This window comes from Nicotiana tabacum, chromosome 16 (assembly GCF_000715075.1).
Source record: "Nicotiana tabacum cultivar K326 chromosome 16, ASM71507v2, whole genome shotgun sequence".
In the NCBI taxonomy this organism is placed as follows: domain Eukaryota; kingdom Viridiplantae; phylum Streptophyta; class Magnoliopsida; order Solanales; family Solanaceae; genus Nicotiana; species Nicotiana tabacum.
In genome coordinates this window covers 7870711-7885552 of record NC_134095.1, presented here as the reverse complement: position 1 = coordinate 7885552, position 14842 = coordinate 7870711, and the positions used below count along the sequence as shown (strand labels likewise).

Here is a 14842-nt window from a genome sequence, read left to right as displayed (position 1 = left end):
TTTACAGGTATAGCAATCAAATAAAGGTAAAACAGAGACCATCTTGGACGATCATTGTTGTTGGTGGTGGGTGTTTGGACTGGCTAGACATGTTCTGTCCCATTGGCGTGTTTGTGTGTGCGCATATTGTAATAGATATATATGTATCGCCTTTATCTAAAAAAGGTAAATTGGATAAGTAGATGCACAGTCAAACCTCTCTATAACAATCTTGTTTTTTCCGAATATTTTTGGATGTTATAGCAAAATATTATTATAGAGAACATATATCATAACATAATATGAAAATTAATTCCGAAAAAGTTTGTTTTTATAGTAAAATATTGTTATATAGGGATGTTGTTTTAGAGAGGTCCGACGGTATATTATAACTTAAGGAGTAAACAACCTAAACAGTATTTAGTGCTAGTGACTTGATGCGATTCCAAAAGTTGCATATTGAGTAGTGATGCCTCAGTGTGATTTTATGTAACTTGATATGGCCTCACTTATGGTATACTCCATGGTAAAAACTTACCGGTATCATATGTTTACGCTAATTCCAGTTAAGTTAACTATGAGAGATAAATAAAAATTTATTACGAGTTTTAAGTCTATTAAAAGTTTTAATTTTAATAAACAAAAAATTTAAATAGGTAGAGAATTGGAATTACCAATGTTATCATTTTCTGGCATTCTGCATCTTGTGTCTTCGTACTTTTATTTCTCTGTTAAAGATGAAAAAGTTTTTCTGAAAGTTAGCATGTGAAGAAGAGGAAGTAGGGGGTTACTTATATAGAAGAGGAGAGTAAACAGCTGAAAATTGTGAAAAATTACTAGAATTTACAAGGCTCTGAAAAAAATAATAAAAATTGCGATTATTATAATACATTCAAAAAAATTATTTAATAACGTATCGTTAAGATTTATTGAAAATAGTTAGAATATTAAGTAAGTAGTATTATTTTGACATTATTGTTTAAGATTATGTGCATAACAAATGGAAGTTAGTTATGATTATAGATCATTAATTATAGTTAAATAAGGTGACAAATATTATTTATTTATTGGCTTGGTATAAACATCAGTAAATTTTTACCTCTACTTCATTATAGTATTTGTGGGAATTGGAGAAAATAAGGTTTAACACGATTCAAATCCGTTTCTAATGTCGTAAAAGTAATAAAGAGAAGAAAAAGCTCCCCTCAAAAATTATTAACTTGTAAGTAGCTTAAATTCTATAGTAATTTATTCAATTGTCAACTTTACACATTCACTATTCAAGCAAAGTGCGAGTTTTCTAATTCCTCTTTGATGTACATTTTTATGCTCGGTTCAAATTTCACAGAGGTCAAAATATTAGATAATTTTTTCTTATTTGTCCAAATTTAGCTGAATAGAATTACCCGGATGAGAGATAGCGTATGCTCCATAGAATTAGCCAAGATTCTTCTCATTTTTTCAAACTTAGGTACAAAGAGTTACTTTGATGGGAGATAACGATATTCCATAAAATTAATTGAAGTATGCGCAAGCTGGTCCGAATATCATATTTGTCACTTATCCGGTGACTAATTGAATGCTTTAATTTTTCTAATTTCTCAACTATGCTATTCGATTTTGTCATCTAAATCCTAATTATGATCTGTATTAATATCTCTTTTCCAAGTAAAATTGGCCCTTTCTAATCAATTGGAAATTTGGAACTTTTTCGACACCTTGGATCTAATTCATAACATCACAAGTATTGTACTTTCTTTCTTCACTTGACCAACGCGCCTTGATTTCCACGTACGATTCACAGCGCTCAAACCATTGCAGAAACGGAACATTTTGTTCTGCGTGTAACTCACGCTTCATCTCACAATGGGTACTACAGGAATTTCACTCACCCCCGACCCCCGCCAGCTCCCTCGTGTCATTTCTCTATGCAGAAATTGGTACTCCAATTTTCGTCTAAAATTTCTTCATTTTAGGCGTGAATTGAGTTTTCATTTTTCACGATTTTCAGTATTTGCTTTATGAATTTGATTACTTTGTGTTTGTTACTTAATTTTACATTCCCAGATTCAGAAATGACATTCTAAGAAAAATGGAGTTGAAGAAATTTTTTGGGGTTCTTTAGGGTTTTAACTTCAAAATTTAGGTTTAAGAGGGGACTAATACAGAGATGTGGGATGCAAAAAGGCCTCATTTTCTTGTGGGTTTTAACCCTTCAATCCAGTCTGAAACATTGGTAAGCATTAGTTGCTTCACAATTTGTTGGTACATTCCTGTTTGCTGCATTGTGATTGTTTTTTATTTAGCTGCTGTTTTAGTTAGTATTTTTTGTTGACTACTTTAAGCTGAAGGTAGTTCACTTAGTAAGCAATTATGTATACCTATATGAGTATTGGATGTGCTATGTATCAGACATTGGTTCATTTGATGTTTAAGTTTAACAAACTTTATAATCTATTCTAAACTGAGGTGTTAGCACTTAGAATGCAGTGGTTTACATAGCAATGAGCTACATAGGGGTAACTTCCTGTGGAGTACGTGGGCGGCCATATTCTTCTTGTTCCTAAAGAAAAGATTGGATCTAGATAAAGTACCCTTCAGTATCTGTTTTGTATGAACGTTTCAAATTACATTGCTCTTGAAACGGCTGGCCTCCTGCATTTTAAATGATGAAAAGATTTATTATAAGAATAGCTGAGGAACTTAGTCTTGTATTTGGTGAAGCTACAACTGGATATATTCAATGGGAAATAGAGCAGATGCCTTATCTGTGTGCTTGCACTTCTTGTGTTAAGTGTCGCCCATAGATATTCAGTGAGACGTATCATAGATGCCTTCCTGTGTAGACTATATTTATCTATGTGCTTGGCCTTCTTAACTCACAAGTTCTAAAGCATCAGCCTTCTGGAGGCGATGTATACATTTAGATGCTATGATTAGTAATATGATATGTATAATCGAAATTCGAAACCAAGCAGTTGACGAGTATTACTCCGGGGATAATTATTGGTATTTTCCATTGAGATTAATTGATGTAACATCCAGTGACGAGTTATGTTGTTGAAGTTATAGTCTTTCTTAAGAAACTAACTTACTTGATCTGTTTGGCAACATATTTAGCATTTTGTTGAAAAGACCAGATTGTTCAACTCTTGCAAAGTTCATTAACTGCTCTGAATTCTCTGTTGCAGAAAATTCCATCAAAATTCATTAAACATATGGAAGGAAGAGCTTCTGGAACAGCATTTTTGGTGGGTCCCAGTGGTAATTCTTGGCCTATGGACTTAATACAGCAAGATGATGGTTTATTCTTCCACAATGGATGGGCTTCATTTGTTAAGGATCACTGCCTTGAAAGTGGGGATGCTTTGGTTTTCAGATATGACGGTGATTTGCATTTCACTGTGCTAGCATTTGATGAAAGTTCATGTGAGAAGGAAGCTGCTTATAACGCTGACTGCAGTCAAGGAGCAACAAACTTGTACAATCTTGCTTTGAAAAAAAGAGACCGAGGAAACTCAGCTTTATTAGATTGCATTGTTGAAGGTGTTCCTAAGAAAATGCGAAGCACGCAGAGCCCTTCCGAATGCACAGCAGAAGACGCAGTTTGCTCAAATGGAAGAAGTTATGCTTCTAGCTTTCTGAATGAAATCGAGAATGCTGGAAATGCATCAAACAATACAGTTACCATTGCTGTGCCATCTCAAACAGAGATTGTCTGCAGTAACCCAGGTAAATGGTTAGATTATAGTTTATTATATTATTGTTGGCAGTTCGATTTTCTAGTTTGAGAAGTGTTGTTTGAGTTTGCCAGAAGTTTAATCAAGCCCAATTTGATGTTACAGTTCCTATTAATTATGAAAAGTCATTTACATTTTTAAGGAGCTAACAATTGCTACACTCTTTTGTAATTTATGCATCTTCTTGATGCCAGTAATGAAACCAATTACGTCATCAACAAAAAATTAATTATGAAAAGTAATTTAGTAAAAAACAATATTTCGCATTGAATTGCAACCGCCTCATCTAAAAGCTTTAGCTATTAGGGAGCGAGCACTTCTATTTGTATATTTAGGTTTGCAACAAGCTTCCACAGGTGTTTGCCTGATTCTTTTTCCTGGGTGCACGTTGGAACATTTTTCCTTTTTGCGTTCACTGACTAGTGAGACTTGAACTCAAGGTTTTTGTCTGATATCATGTTGAATTGTGTGACCATTTCATCTAAAAATTTAAATTGTTGGAGGAGACACTTATATTTTGATATATTTTAGGCCTTTATCACTTTGTAATGTAAGTTCTTATAGTGCAAAGCATTTTGTATACATTGTTGCCCTGCATTTCTATTACAAATTAACTTTTTTTTCTTTCTGTTTTCTTAATGGAAAGGAAATTCAGTTGTTAGCAACAGCTATATTACAAATTTGTTAGTTACAAATTTGGAAAATTTACTGCTATTTTGAATCTAAAGCAGAGGTGAAAACAGGCAATGGTACCTCCGAGGAACCTATGTGGTTGTCTGCACAAGAAGCAGAAAAGGTTGCCCGTTCGTTTACCTCGAGTTTCCCCAACTTTATGAAGGTTATGAAGAGGTTCAACGTTAGTGGTTCATACACCCTGGTGAGTAGGTCTTCTGTTTTCTCTAAAACAACATTTCTTGTGATTCTTGGTGCAACTACAAAATATTATGAGTAATCTTAGCTTCTGTAATGTATTGCCTCAACATTTCTTGCTATCAATGACTGCATTGAATGAGCTGTCATAAATATTCTTTGACAATAAGGAATGTTGTGGTTTAGGATTATGTGCAGCGTGGTAAAGTTGTTTAGCTTGTTATACTTTTGTGTGCCAACAATATCTGAACTGCTCACTGATGTTCCTATATTAGTTGCTGCATGTTTGTCCTTAACCTGCCTGTTTCTAATTGAATCACAAGGCTATTTTGTTGATGTTGCCATCTTTTTTGTTGTTCTTGTTGTTGACTATATTACAACAATCTAATCCAGCAAGGTAGTTGTGGCGTTCACTTCCCTTTGTAGCGTTCTGTATCATTATTGATTTGCTGTATGCCTAAGCTTTTCCATGTTGGATTTGCTTCATCTTAGGAGATGATTCAATCTGAAAACATTGGCTTTATTTGATGTTTAGTTTGGAGTAATATTGCATTAGACAAGTTTATTCTCCTTTCACCACCTGCACATGCATCACTTGGTTTGTTGATCTCCTTCATATTTTCTTGACAGAACATCCCTTATCAATTTGCCACAGAACACCTACCCAAATGCAAGGTGAAGATTTTACTTCACAATTTAAAAGGAAAAACTTGGACTGTGAATTCAATCCCGACTACAAGAGTACAAACATCACATACCTTTTGCGGAGGTTGGTTATCCTTTGTTCGTGACAATAACATTGATTTGGGAGATATCTGCATCTTTGAGCTTGTCCACAAGTGTGAATTACGCGTGCATGTTCTGAGGGTGGAAAAGGAAGGAAATGATTACAGTAGTAAGGTAGTTAAACTAGCTGCTGATTATGCTGCTACCTCGGTTAAATTTTTTGGATGTAAGTTGACGAAAGTGGGATAAAATTCTGATCACTGTTTACAGCAGGTAGCAAAGGCCAAGACATATGATAAAAGAGGATCTGCTCATGGCAAAGAGAAACATGGTAATATGTTGAAGAGTCATCAGCTCCATTTGTCAAAGATTTGCAGTGGAGATTCAGGTGAATTCACATGGTGATTAACTAGCATATTTTAGCTGTCCTTCCTCACACAACGCATATTGAAACCTTTCAACTTTCTTGCTCGAACAGTAATCAGGAAACCTGCTCAGGTTAAACAGGGTTCTTTCACCAAGAGCTGCATGTCAATGAAATCAGTACCTGAAGAGAAATTAGCTGCTGAATCTTTCATTTCTAATTTTCCTCATTTTGTACGAATCATGAAAAAGTTCAATATTAGTGGCTCTTACACTCTGGTGAGTAGTTTTTTGCATGTTATATCTTTTTATATATTGTTATTGTCCCGACCTTTTCCATCCCATTTGATTTATTCATTATTTCTCAAATTATATGTCAAAACATTGTTCGCCAACATGACGAATGATTTCCCGTGTAGAATTTAAATGCCTACAGGACTTAACACCTAATTTAGTGTCTAATACATTTGAAAGAGAAGTTTTATTGTGTGTCTCACACAACTTACATTAGTTGTGTGAGGCTCCTTTTTGTCTCACAAATTTGTGGACCCCAATCTTACACTTCTGGGTCCACAAAAAATGTGGGTCCACAAAACTGTGAGACAAAAAGGGTGCCCCATACAACTAGTGTCAGTTGTATGATACACAAAATAAAATTTTCCCATTTGAAGAGTACAAAGTTAATTACTGTCAAAGTTCAAGTGCTATTTTTTGTAGTTGTTGATGTTCTAAAATATTTATGTGCACTCACTTTTGAGCTTTGACAATACCGTGTTCTTCTAGATATGTTCTTTTGCCTCTGTATAGAGCTGATGTGTTTGGTAGTTGAATCCTCTTTGCCTTCTAACAGAACATATGATCAACTTCAAAAAAATCATAAAATTGTCATCCGAGTGAATCTTCTACCTCAATTTTTGCTTATAAGCAAGGCAATTGTAGGTGCTCTAGGCACCCTTGTGAACGATGTGAATCTTGGTAGTGATACCTTTTTCTTTTGTTTTGTAGTGAGACCTGTAACGGTAATTATAGACTTTTTCAACCTAAAAAAAGGTAATTATAAATTTAGTGGTGTCTATATTTTATTGGTCATACATCAAAGTAATTGCTTTTGAGAGAAGATAATGTTTAGCTTCCCTATTATGTTACTTTGCGTAACAAGCATCGGGATGACGTTTATATTGGAATACTCCCTCCAATTCAATTCGTATGACACTCATTCCGTTTTGGGATGTCCCATAATGTTTAAAACAATTCCATTTTAATACAACTTCCACAATTTTGGATATTTCAATTTCATTCAACTATTCACATTTTAAACTTCAATATGATGTTTTCTTCTATCAAATAGACTTTTCAACCTCTACTTTAATACTTAAAAAGAACTGCTACTTTAATACTTTTCTTCACTAATGCTAATACAAAATTTATGTCGAAATAAGATCTTAAACTTCGTGCATAGCACCATCACATAAAATAAGATGGAAGAAGTAATATTGGTCAGTTTTGTTTCTTTTCCTCTCTCCTTATTATTTTTTGAGGGCTTAATAACATTCACGGGGGTAAAAATTCTACCGTAGAATGTTTGTAAATCTTGACTTATTTCTGTTGATAATTGTTCCTTAGGCCAATTTTAGGTGTTGGGCATTGTGACATTTCTCGTACTGTTATTTGCTTTAAATTCATATTCTGAGAGCCTTCTATCTTTGAACAGAAAGTTCCATATCAGTTCTCAATGGAACACCTCCCAAACTGCAGAACGGAGATCGTGCTTCGTAACTTGAAAGGAGAATGTTGGACTGTGAATTCAATTCCGACTATGAAGGTACAAACGCTGCACACATTTTGCGGAGGATGGTCGGCATTTGTCAGAGATAATGACATTCAGATGGGAGATATCTGCATATTTGAGCTGGTTGGGAAATATGAAATGCGTGTACATATATGTGCAATTGGGAAGAAGGGGTTAGATTACCGGAACGGGATAACTTCTAATGAGTCGGCTATCCTTGCGTCCTTGACAAGCTAGAGACATTCGATGTAACATGCAAAAGAATGCATAATACGAGGTGAGGGTTAAACTCTCTTTAATTCTAATAAGTATGGTTCCATTGCATTTGGTAGAGAAGTATCAATAGTTATTCATAAGGTTGCACTTTGCTACTAGAAGCTTTCAACATCAGTACACCTTGCTGTTCCACCACATTTTTGCCAAAACATTGAGAGAGTGGTCATATGAGTGTCACATTCCTTTTTACAGTTTTTGTTCTTTTCAGATTGGAAGAGTCCCAAAACCCTGTTGCTGTATTTTTGAAAGCCTATGTTGCCAAACTCTTTTTTCTATTTTTTAATTTGCTTATGCAGTGCTATTACAGCTCGCTGGTGTTTTGAGAAATGGCATAGTGCCACAAATTTTTAAAAGGGGGTATGGTACCAACTTCAAAAATATAGTTATCTTCTTTATTTTTTGCAACTGTGGATGACAAAATGATGATTCCATTCCCTTGCCTATTTCAGTTTTTCTCTTCTTTTCTTCTTCTTTTTGCTGAACACATTTATTATTTCAGTATGTGGACTCTCTTTTTATCAACCTACTGACGTTCCTGGTCGATTCCATTTTCAGGTGCCTATTACTCTTAGTTTCAGGCCTGGCTTTTTGCTAGAAGTGGATACATTGGATCAGAAAAGGAATGCACGTAAATGCTATGGAGAAGCTTAAAGTAAATCATCTAACATTTGACCAGATTGGACATGGCTTCAGTCACCTAGATGTTCTGTTCTCAGTGTTTTCTAAGCTCTCATGTTCAGACTCTGTGTTAGTTTAAATACTATGTGAAAAGCTTCTCATTTTCTTAGTGTCGTAGATTCTCCTTTGTAAATAATTCACGTGTCTGTAGTTAGTTTAAATGCCAGGAAACATCTGGTGTTGTATGTATTATGTTAAAACAGAAATTGGGACATCTAGAGTGAGAAATCGAAGTTTCACTCAGCTGAAATGAGTTCGGAGATATTTCCTCCACGAAGTTGTTTTTACAGTTGCAACAACTTTGTCACTTTAGATTCATTCAACTGCAACTGTTACATTATCGCTCTCATACATGTGCTGTCTTGGGCTCACGAGCTTCTGGATTGATCTCAAAGTTGCAGCTTTTGAATTCTGCCTTACCTAGTCACTGGTATTCTCATGGCCAGCAGCCTATCCCCCCTATACGGCACAAGTTTCCCATTATCCTTGTTATTGTTTGTAATTGCCGTATTCCTTTCCTCTGTTTCCTCTTCATATTAGTAAACAATACCACGAACTTGATCTTCTTTCGCCCTTTGATTTTGGATATTGTAGGAGTATCAAGGTTGAGGAGGTTGTGGGAGCTATGCGTAAGATGAATAGGGGCAGAGCGACCGAGCCAGTCGAAATTTCGGTTAAATTTTGGAGGTGTGTGGGAAGAGCAGGTTTGGAGTGGCTGATTGGTCTGTTTAATGTAATTTTTAGGACGAAGAGGATGCCAGATGAGTGGAAGTGGAGCAAGGTGGTTCCGTTGTATAAGAACAAAGGTGATATCCAGAATTGTAACAACTATAGGGGTATCAAATTACTGAGTCATACCAAGAAGTTTGGGAGAGGGTAGTAGAAGTGAGGGTGAGGAGGAAGGTGTCTATATCCGACAACCAGTTCGGGTTCATGCCGGGTCGTTCTACTACGGAAGTTATACACTTTATTGGGAGGTTGGTGGAATTGCACAGGGATAGGAAGAAGGATCTGCATATGGTGTTTATTGATTTGAAAAAAGCGCATGGCAAGGTTCTAGAGAGGTTCTCTGGAGATGCTTGTAGGCAAAAGGTATGTCGGTTGCCTATATTAGGGCGATTAAGGACATGTATGATGGAGCTAAAACTCGAGTTAGGACAGTAGGAGGCAACTTAGAGCATTTTTCGGTTGTTATGGGGTTACACCAATGATCTCCGCTCAACCCGTTCTTATTTTGCCTGGTGATGGATGCACTAACACATCATATTCAAGGGAAGGTGTCATGGTGTATGTTATTCGCTGACGACATAGTATTGATTGATAAGACGCGAGCCGGTGTTAACGAGAGCCTGGAGGTTTGGAGACATGCCCTTGAGTCTAAGGGTTTCAAGCTGAGCAGGACTAAGTGGAGTGCAAGTTCAACGCCGAGCCGAGGGAACTGGGTGTGGACGTGAGACTTGAATCACAGGTCATCCCAAGTAGAGGCAGTTTCAAGTACCTTGGGTCGGTTATTCAGGGGATAAGGAGATCGACGAGGATGTCACACATCGTATTGGGGTGGGGTGGATAAAGTGGAGGTTAGCATTTGGAGTTCTGTGTGACAAGAGAAAGCCACTGATCCACAAAGGTAGGTTTTATAGAGCGGTGGTTAGACCGGTCATGATGTATGGGGCCGAGTGTTGCCCAGTTAAGAACTCACATATCCAGAAGATGAATGTAGCAGAAATGAGGATGTTGAAGTGGATGTGCGAGCACACTAGGATGGATAAGATTATGAATGATAATATTCGGGAAAAGGTGGGCGTGACTCTCATTGATGACAAGATGCGGGAAGCGAGGCTCAGATGGTGCAGACGCGTATAGAGGAGAAGTCCAGATGCTCCGGTAAGGAGATGTGAGCGGCTGGCTTTGGAAGTCACGAGAAGAGGTAGATGGCGGCCTAAGAAGTATTGGGGAGATGTGATCAGGCAGGACATGATGTGACTTTAGATTTTCGAGGACATGACCCTTGATAGGAAGCTGTGGAGGTCGAGTATTAGGGTTGTAGGTTAGGAGGTAGTTGAGTCTATTTCTACTTCGTACCTATGTGAGGTTAGTCTGATAGGATTTTTGTCCTAGACTGCTAGTCGTTAATGTTGTGTTCTCACTATTCTTTCGTTTTTCATAGTGCCGGGTCTATTTATTGGCTATCGCTTTTGCTTTTTATCTATTTTCTGGTCTTTATGATGCTGTTATTATTCCTATGGTATCTGTTGATGGTACTGATAATGTGTTTTTTCGTCTTCTTGAGTCGATGGTTTTTCGAAAACAACCTCTCTATTCCCTCGGGTAGGGGTAAGATTGCGTACACACTACCCTGATGAGAATTTATTGGGTTGTTCTTGTTGTACTTTTATACTGTATGTAACGCAAATGTAATTGTAATATGTGTCTTCAATAAACAAACTTTTGTTCTTCTGCCATTTCTTCTTTTGAAATAGACCAAAATGTGAAGAAAGATTCATATAGCTAATATATTCTGTTTGGTGTGAATGTCCCGGTGCTTTCTAGTTATGTTTCTTCTATCTCTGATCTGATAAAATTAGGGAGGATTTGGATTATAAGCATTACGTATCATAATCATTTGGGTGTTGCAGAAAATGTGACATAAAGTTTTGAAGAAGATTTTTGTTGCAAGGCATACGAGGTTAAAATTAGGGAGGATTTTTTATGATTAAGGCATATTTATCATAATTTTATGGTTGCTGCAACAAAATGTAACATTAAGTTTGAGGATTAAAAGTCCTCCTTCTCATCCCGTTCCTATTCTGATAATGACATACATAAAATTCTATTGCAGATATAACACATCTCAACTTATATTCGAGGTCCATCACTTGTGAGCTGGAATAATATGGAAAGCAGATTGATCTGACCACTAACGTAATAGTCATTACTCATTATCATACTGTTTGCAACAAATTTGTGCAGAAAAAATCTGCAATCACAAAAAAGCTATAAAGAAAAAAAAGGATTTTATTGATAAACGTTGTGGGTGACAACTCTGTTTATCCTTTGATTCTTCCCTCCGATTTATTATCCATAATTCGAGGGCCTTAACTGCGTATTTCTCAAACGTAAAATGATATGCATCTCCTTGATGTATTGGATGATCAAGAGGCATGTAGTAACACTCCCTTTGGATCTTGAATGATGCTAGAAAGATCTCTTAATGATTATTCCAGAGTTTTATGAAATTTCGAAGATCAACTGCTGAGATGTCTTTGAAGGACATATGTAGTCTTATTTATAGGCATGAATTAGGGTTTGGGTAGAGTAGTCACCAAATAACCCTAATAGACTCCTAATATTTCAAGAGTCTGTCTTAAATTTAAGATTTATCTTGATTTGCTAAAATTTCAGTGTTTACAGATACATTTAAGACTTATTTGGTATGAGGGATAAAGAATAATTAATTCCGGGACTAAATTTAAGAAGTGTTTATTCCATGTTTGGTTGGTAGAAAATTGTGGTATAATTAATATCAGGATTAATTATCCTAGGATTGCAGTGTTTTTTTTTATCCCTATGGAAAGGTGGAATAACTAATCCCGCGATAATTAATCCTGGAATAACTTTTTTCCAACCAAACGACCCTTAGGATGCTACCAAGACAAGTGAAATCATAAAATTTGATACTCCATTAATATAAATCCAACTCTGCATATCGAAGAGCAAAACCATATTGCAGAATAAACCTAATGGTAAACATATTAACATTCAGAAGAAAACTAGGAACAAAGTACGAACTAGAAGAATGTTAAAGACTACTTCAATTAGCTAGTAACCATTCCATGCTCTACTTGGCATTGGTGTTCTCATTCCCTCATGAATAGGTGTTGCAGCAGAATCTCTTGTTGGAGTCAGCAATGGATGCATTGGAGTTGTTGCACAATACATAGGAGTTTCACCCCCTAAACCAGAGCCAGAATTGTTCACTTCCACGTTCACATTCTCACAAATTTGACTGCGATTAACATAAACAGAGTTCATTTGAGCCTCTAATTCTACCCGAACTTTACTCCCTCTAACCTCTACAATGGTTCCAACCATCCCATGATAAGGTCCTTGACGGATTTTAATTCGCGCATTGACCAATGGATCACGCCTTGCTCTTCCAAATCCGTGTCCTTTTTTAGGAGGTGGAGGTCTAAAGTTGGCTATTGATCCTGATGTTTCATCCCTATTTCTACTTTTGTTGTTATAAGTTTTACTAACTAGTGATACTGATTCTTCACAATATGCAACCTGAGAAACATTATCTTCAAGTAGCTTGGTCAAATCTTTGCTCTTGATTTCAAGACAATTTTGAGGCAGATCTCCATTTGTTGGTCTGAAATAAACAATATCATCCTCAACTTTCAGAACCAATCCCTTTATGTGTATTAAATCTCCATTGACAACTACTACTTTATCTCCTGCTGTAAAGGAATTTTTCTTTATATTCTTTGCTAGCATAGCAGAAAAAGATAAAATTTCTGCATTAATGTCTTCATCATCTACTCTCTCCTTAGCTGCATGAAATTTTTCAAGATCATCTACAGTTGGCTGAATCTTATTACTGATTGACTTAAACGACACTAATTTATACAAGAAACCATCTTTGAATTTCTTGCCATCTACAATATCAAAATAATCCCCAGTAATTCTATCCCTCGAACGCTTCACTGAAATGCCCAATGCTTTAGCTTTACTAGCACTCCAAAATCTTGGTTGAGGACAAATTTTACTTGAAACTTCCTTTGGTTTATAATTACCTTCATATTTGTTAACCAAATCCTGATAATCAATTCTTGGAATCAATTTTACAGTGACCCTTCTCTGAATATCATCTACGTCCACAATCTGAGCAATGTCTCCTTTGTAATTCCCAGTTTTTAATCTCACCAAACAATCCTTAGTAAATTCTCTATCTCGGCCTTTTACACAAAGCAAATTGGACATCTCTGAATTTGGAACTAAAACAATCTTATTTTTCAGCAAAATATGTCTCATCCCTTTGCATGCTTCCCTAACATGAGATTCTTTATCTGCTTCTACGTATATATAATTCTGAAGATGATCGAGTGCTATAACCGATTTAATTTTCAAGTTAAAAGCTTTGTCAATTTGCTTCTGCATTAAGCATATTGCTACTTCCTTTTCATAACCAACTGCGCATTTAACCATCCATAACTTAGACTCCTTAATTGTAGGCAAAAGCGCTTGCTGAACTACCTCTGTTTCATCTTCCTCGTCTTTATATCTCGATTTTCGGCCATACCTTTCTTCAATTCTCCTTTCAAATTCGTCTATATCTTCCTCTTCGTCTTCTTCTCCAATTTGTGGATGAATAACCTGACGTTTTCGAAAAGCAAAATCTTCGTTTTCGTTGGAATCGGAGTCCACGACTTCAGCATCATCAATAAAATCATCTTCGCCTTGTTCTTCGTCGTCCTCTTCTTCATCATCAGTGTCTACTGCTTCTAACTCGAAAAACTGTGAAGCCGCTCTCCTCCTATAGCGAACTTCTTCTTCTTCTTCTTCTTCTTCGTCTGAAACCTCTCTTCTCCTCCGCTTTGCCATGATTTTCTCTGTTTTTTGTAATTCAACACTTTTCACAAACAGAAGTTATGTAAAGGAATTAGTGAAATGCTGCTGCTATTTATAAGGTGGCGTTTTACGTTTTATTCCGAAAACAAGTCGGTTTTGGGTTTTGAAAGGCATAATATATGAGGCAAGTATACCCTCCAACTTTAAATGTGTACAAGTAGGCACCTTAATTTATATAAAGTTAAACACTTAACACAAATACTGACATGACACATAAATTTTAAAGGTGTTTAAATGATCATTTTATATGTTAGAGTGTTCAACTGACAAAGTAGAGACAAGTTAAGTGCTTACTTGTACACATCCAGAAGTTAGAACGTATATTTGCCAGTTGAGGTCTATTTATGTATTATGCCGTTTTCCTATGTTTTAATTGGGGGCCCACGTTGATCCTATGATTATCGCTTTCCTTCTTTAATGGTCAAAAGTGTAAAGAATTTTCACAAAATTAATATAAATAAGGAAAATATATATTGGATTACTCCATAAAATATCATATCTATATATGGTATTTCACTTAAGGAGATAAAGAATTGTATGAGTTTATTATTAAGTTTTAATTAAAATCACTTGCCGCCAAAAGTAAAGTGGATAACGTCTAATTCTTTTAATAATGTTTATCTAATTTTCATATTCTTCAAAGATTTAAAAAAAAAAATGAAAATAGACTTCATATGTTTTTCCAATATGCACCGTGCTAAGTAATATAGTTTATACTTTTGATTATTATCTTTTTAATGTGAAATCAAATAAAAATATGTAACTTGAGACAATGATGTACAAAATTTTG

The 14842-nt window shown here is 35.8% G+C and overlaps 2 protein-coding genes across 5 annotated transcripts; one reads left to right on the top strand and one right to left on the bottom strand.

Moving 5' to 3' along the window:
• The first annotated feature begins 1585 nt into the window (after positions 1-1585).
• Positions 1586-8661, top strand: LOC107766537 (B3 domain-containing protein Os01g0723500). Of its 4 annotated transcripts, none has more exons than XM_075232575.1 (8): positions 1586-2215; positions 3171-3711; positions 4463-4596; positions 5220-5489; positions 5589-5703; positions 5794-5957; positions 7390-7744; positions 8299-8661. In XM_075232575.1, exons 1-7 carry the CDS (start codon positions 2150-2152, stop codon positions 7702-7704), a joined length of 1605 nt encoding a protein of 534 aa, XP_075088676.1. In that variant the 5' UTR covers positions 1586-2149; the 3' UTR covers positions 7705-7744; positions 8299-8661. The 4 variants fall into 4 exon arrangements, with proteins under 4 accessions (XP_075088676.1, XP_016440817.1, XP_016440816.1 ...); XM_016585331.2 differs by having other exon boundaries at positions 1592-2215; positions 5586-5703; XM_016585330.2 differs by having other exon boundaries at positions 1999-2215; positions 4451-4596.
• A 3579-nt stretch (positions 8662-12240) lies between these two features.
• Positions 12241-14025, bottom strand: LOC107766538 (putative transcription elongation factor SPT5 homolog 2). The gene has a single exon (XM_016585333.1). The coding sequence runs from the start codon at positions 14023-14025 to the stop codon at positions 12241-12243; it is 1785 nt and encodes a 594-aa protein (XP_016440819.1).
• Between the last annotated feature and the right edge of the window lie 817 nt (positions 14026-14842).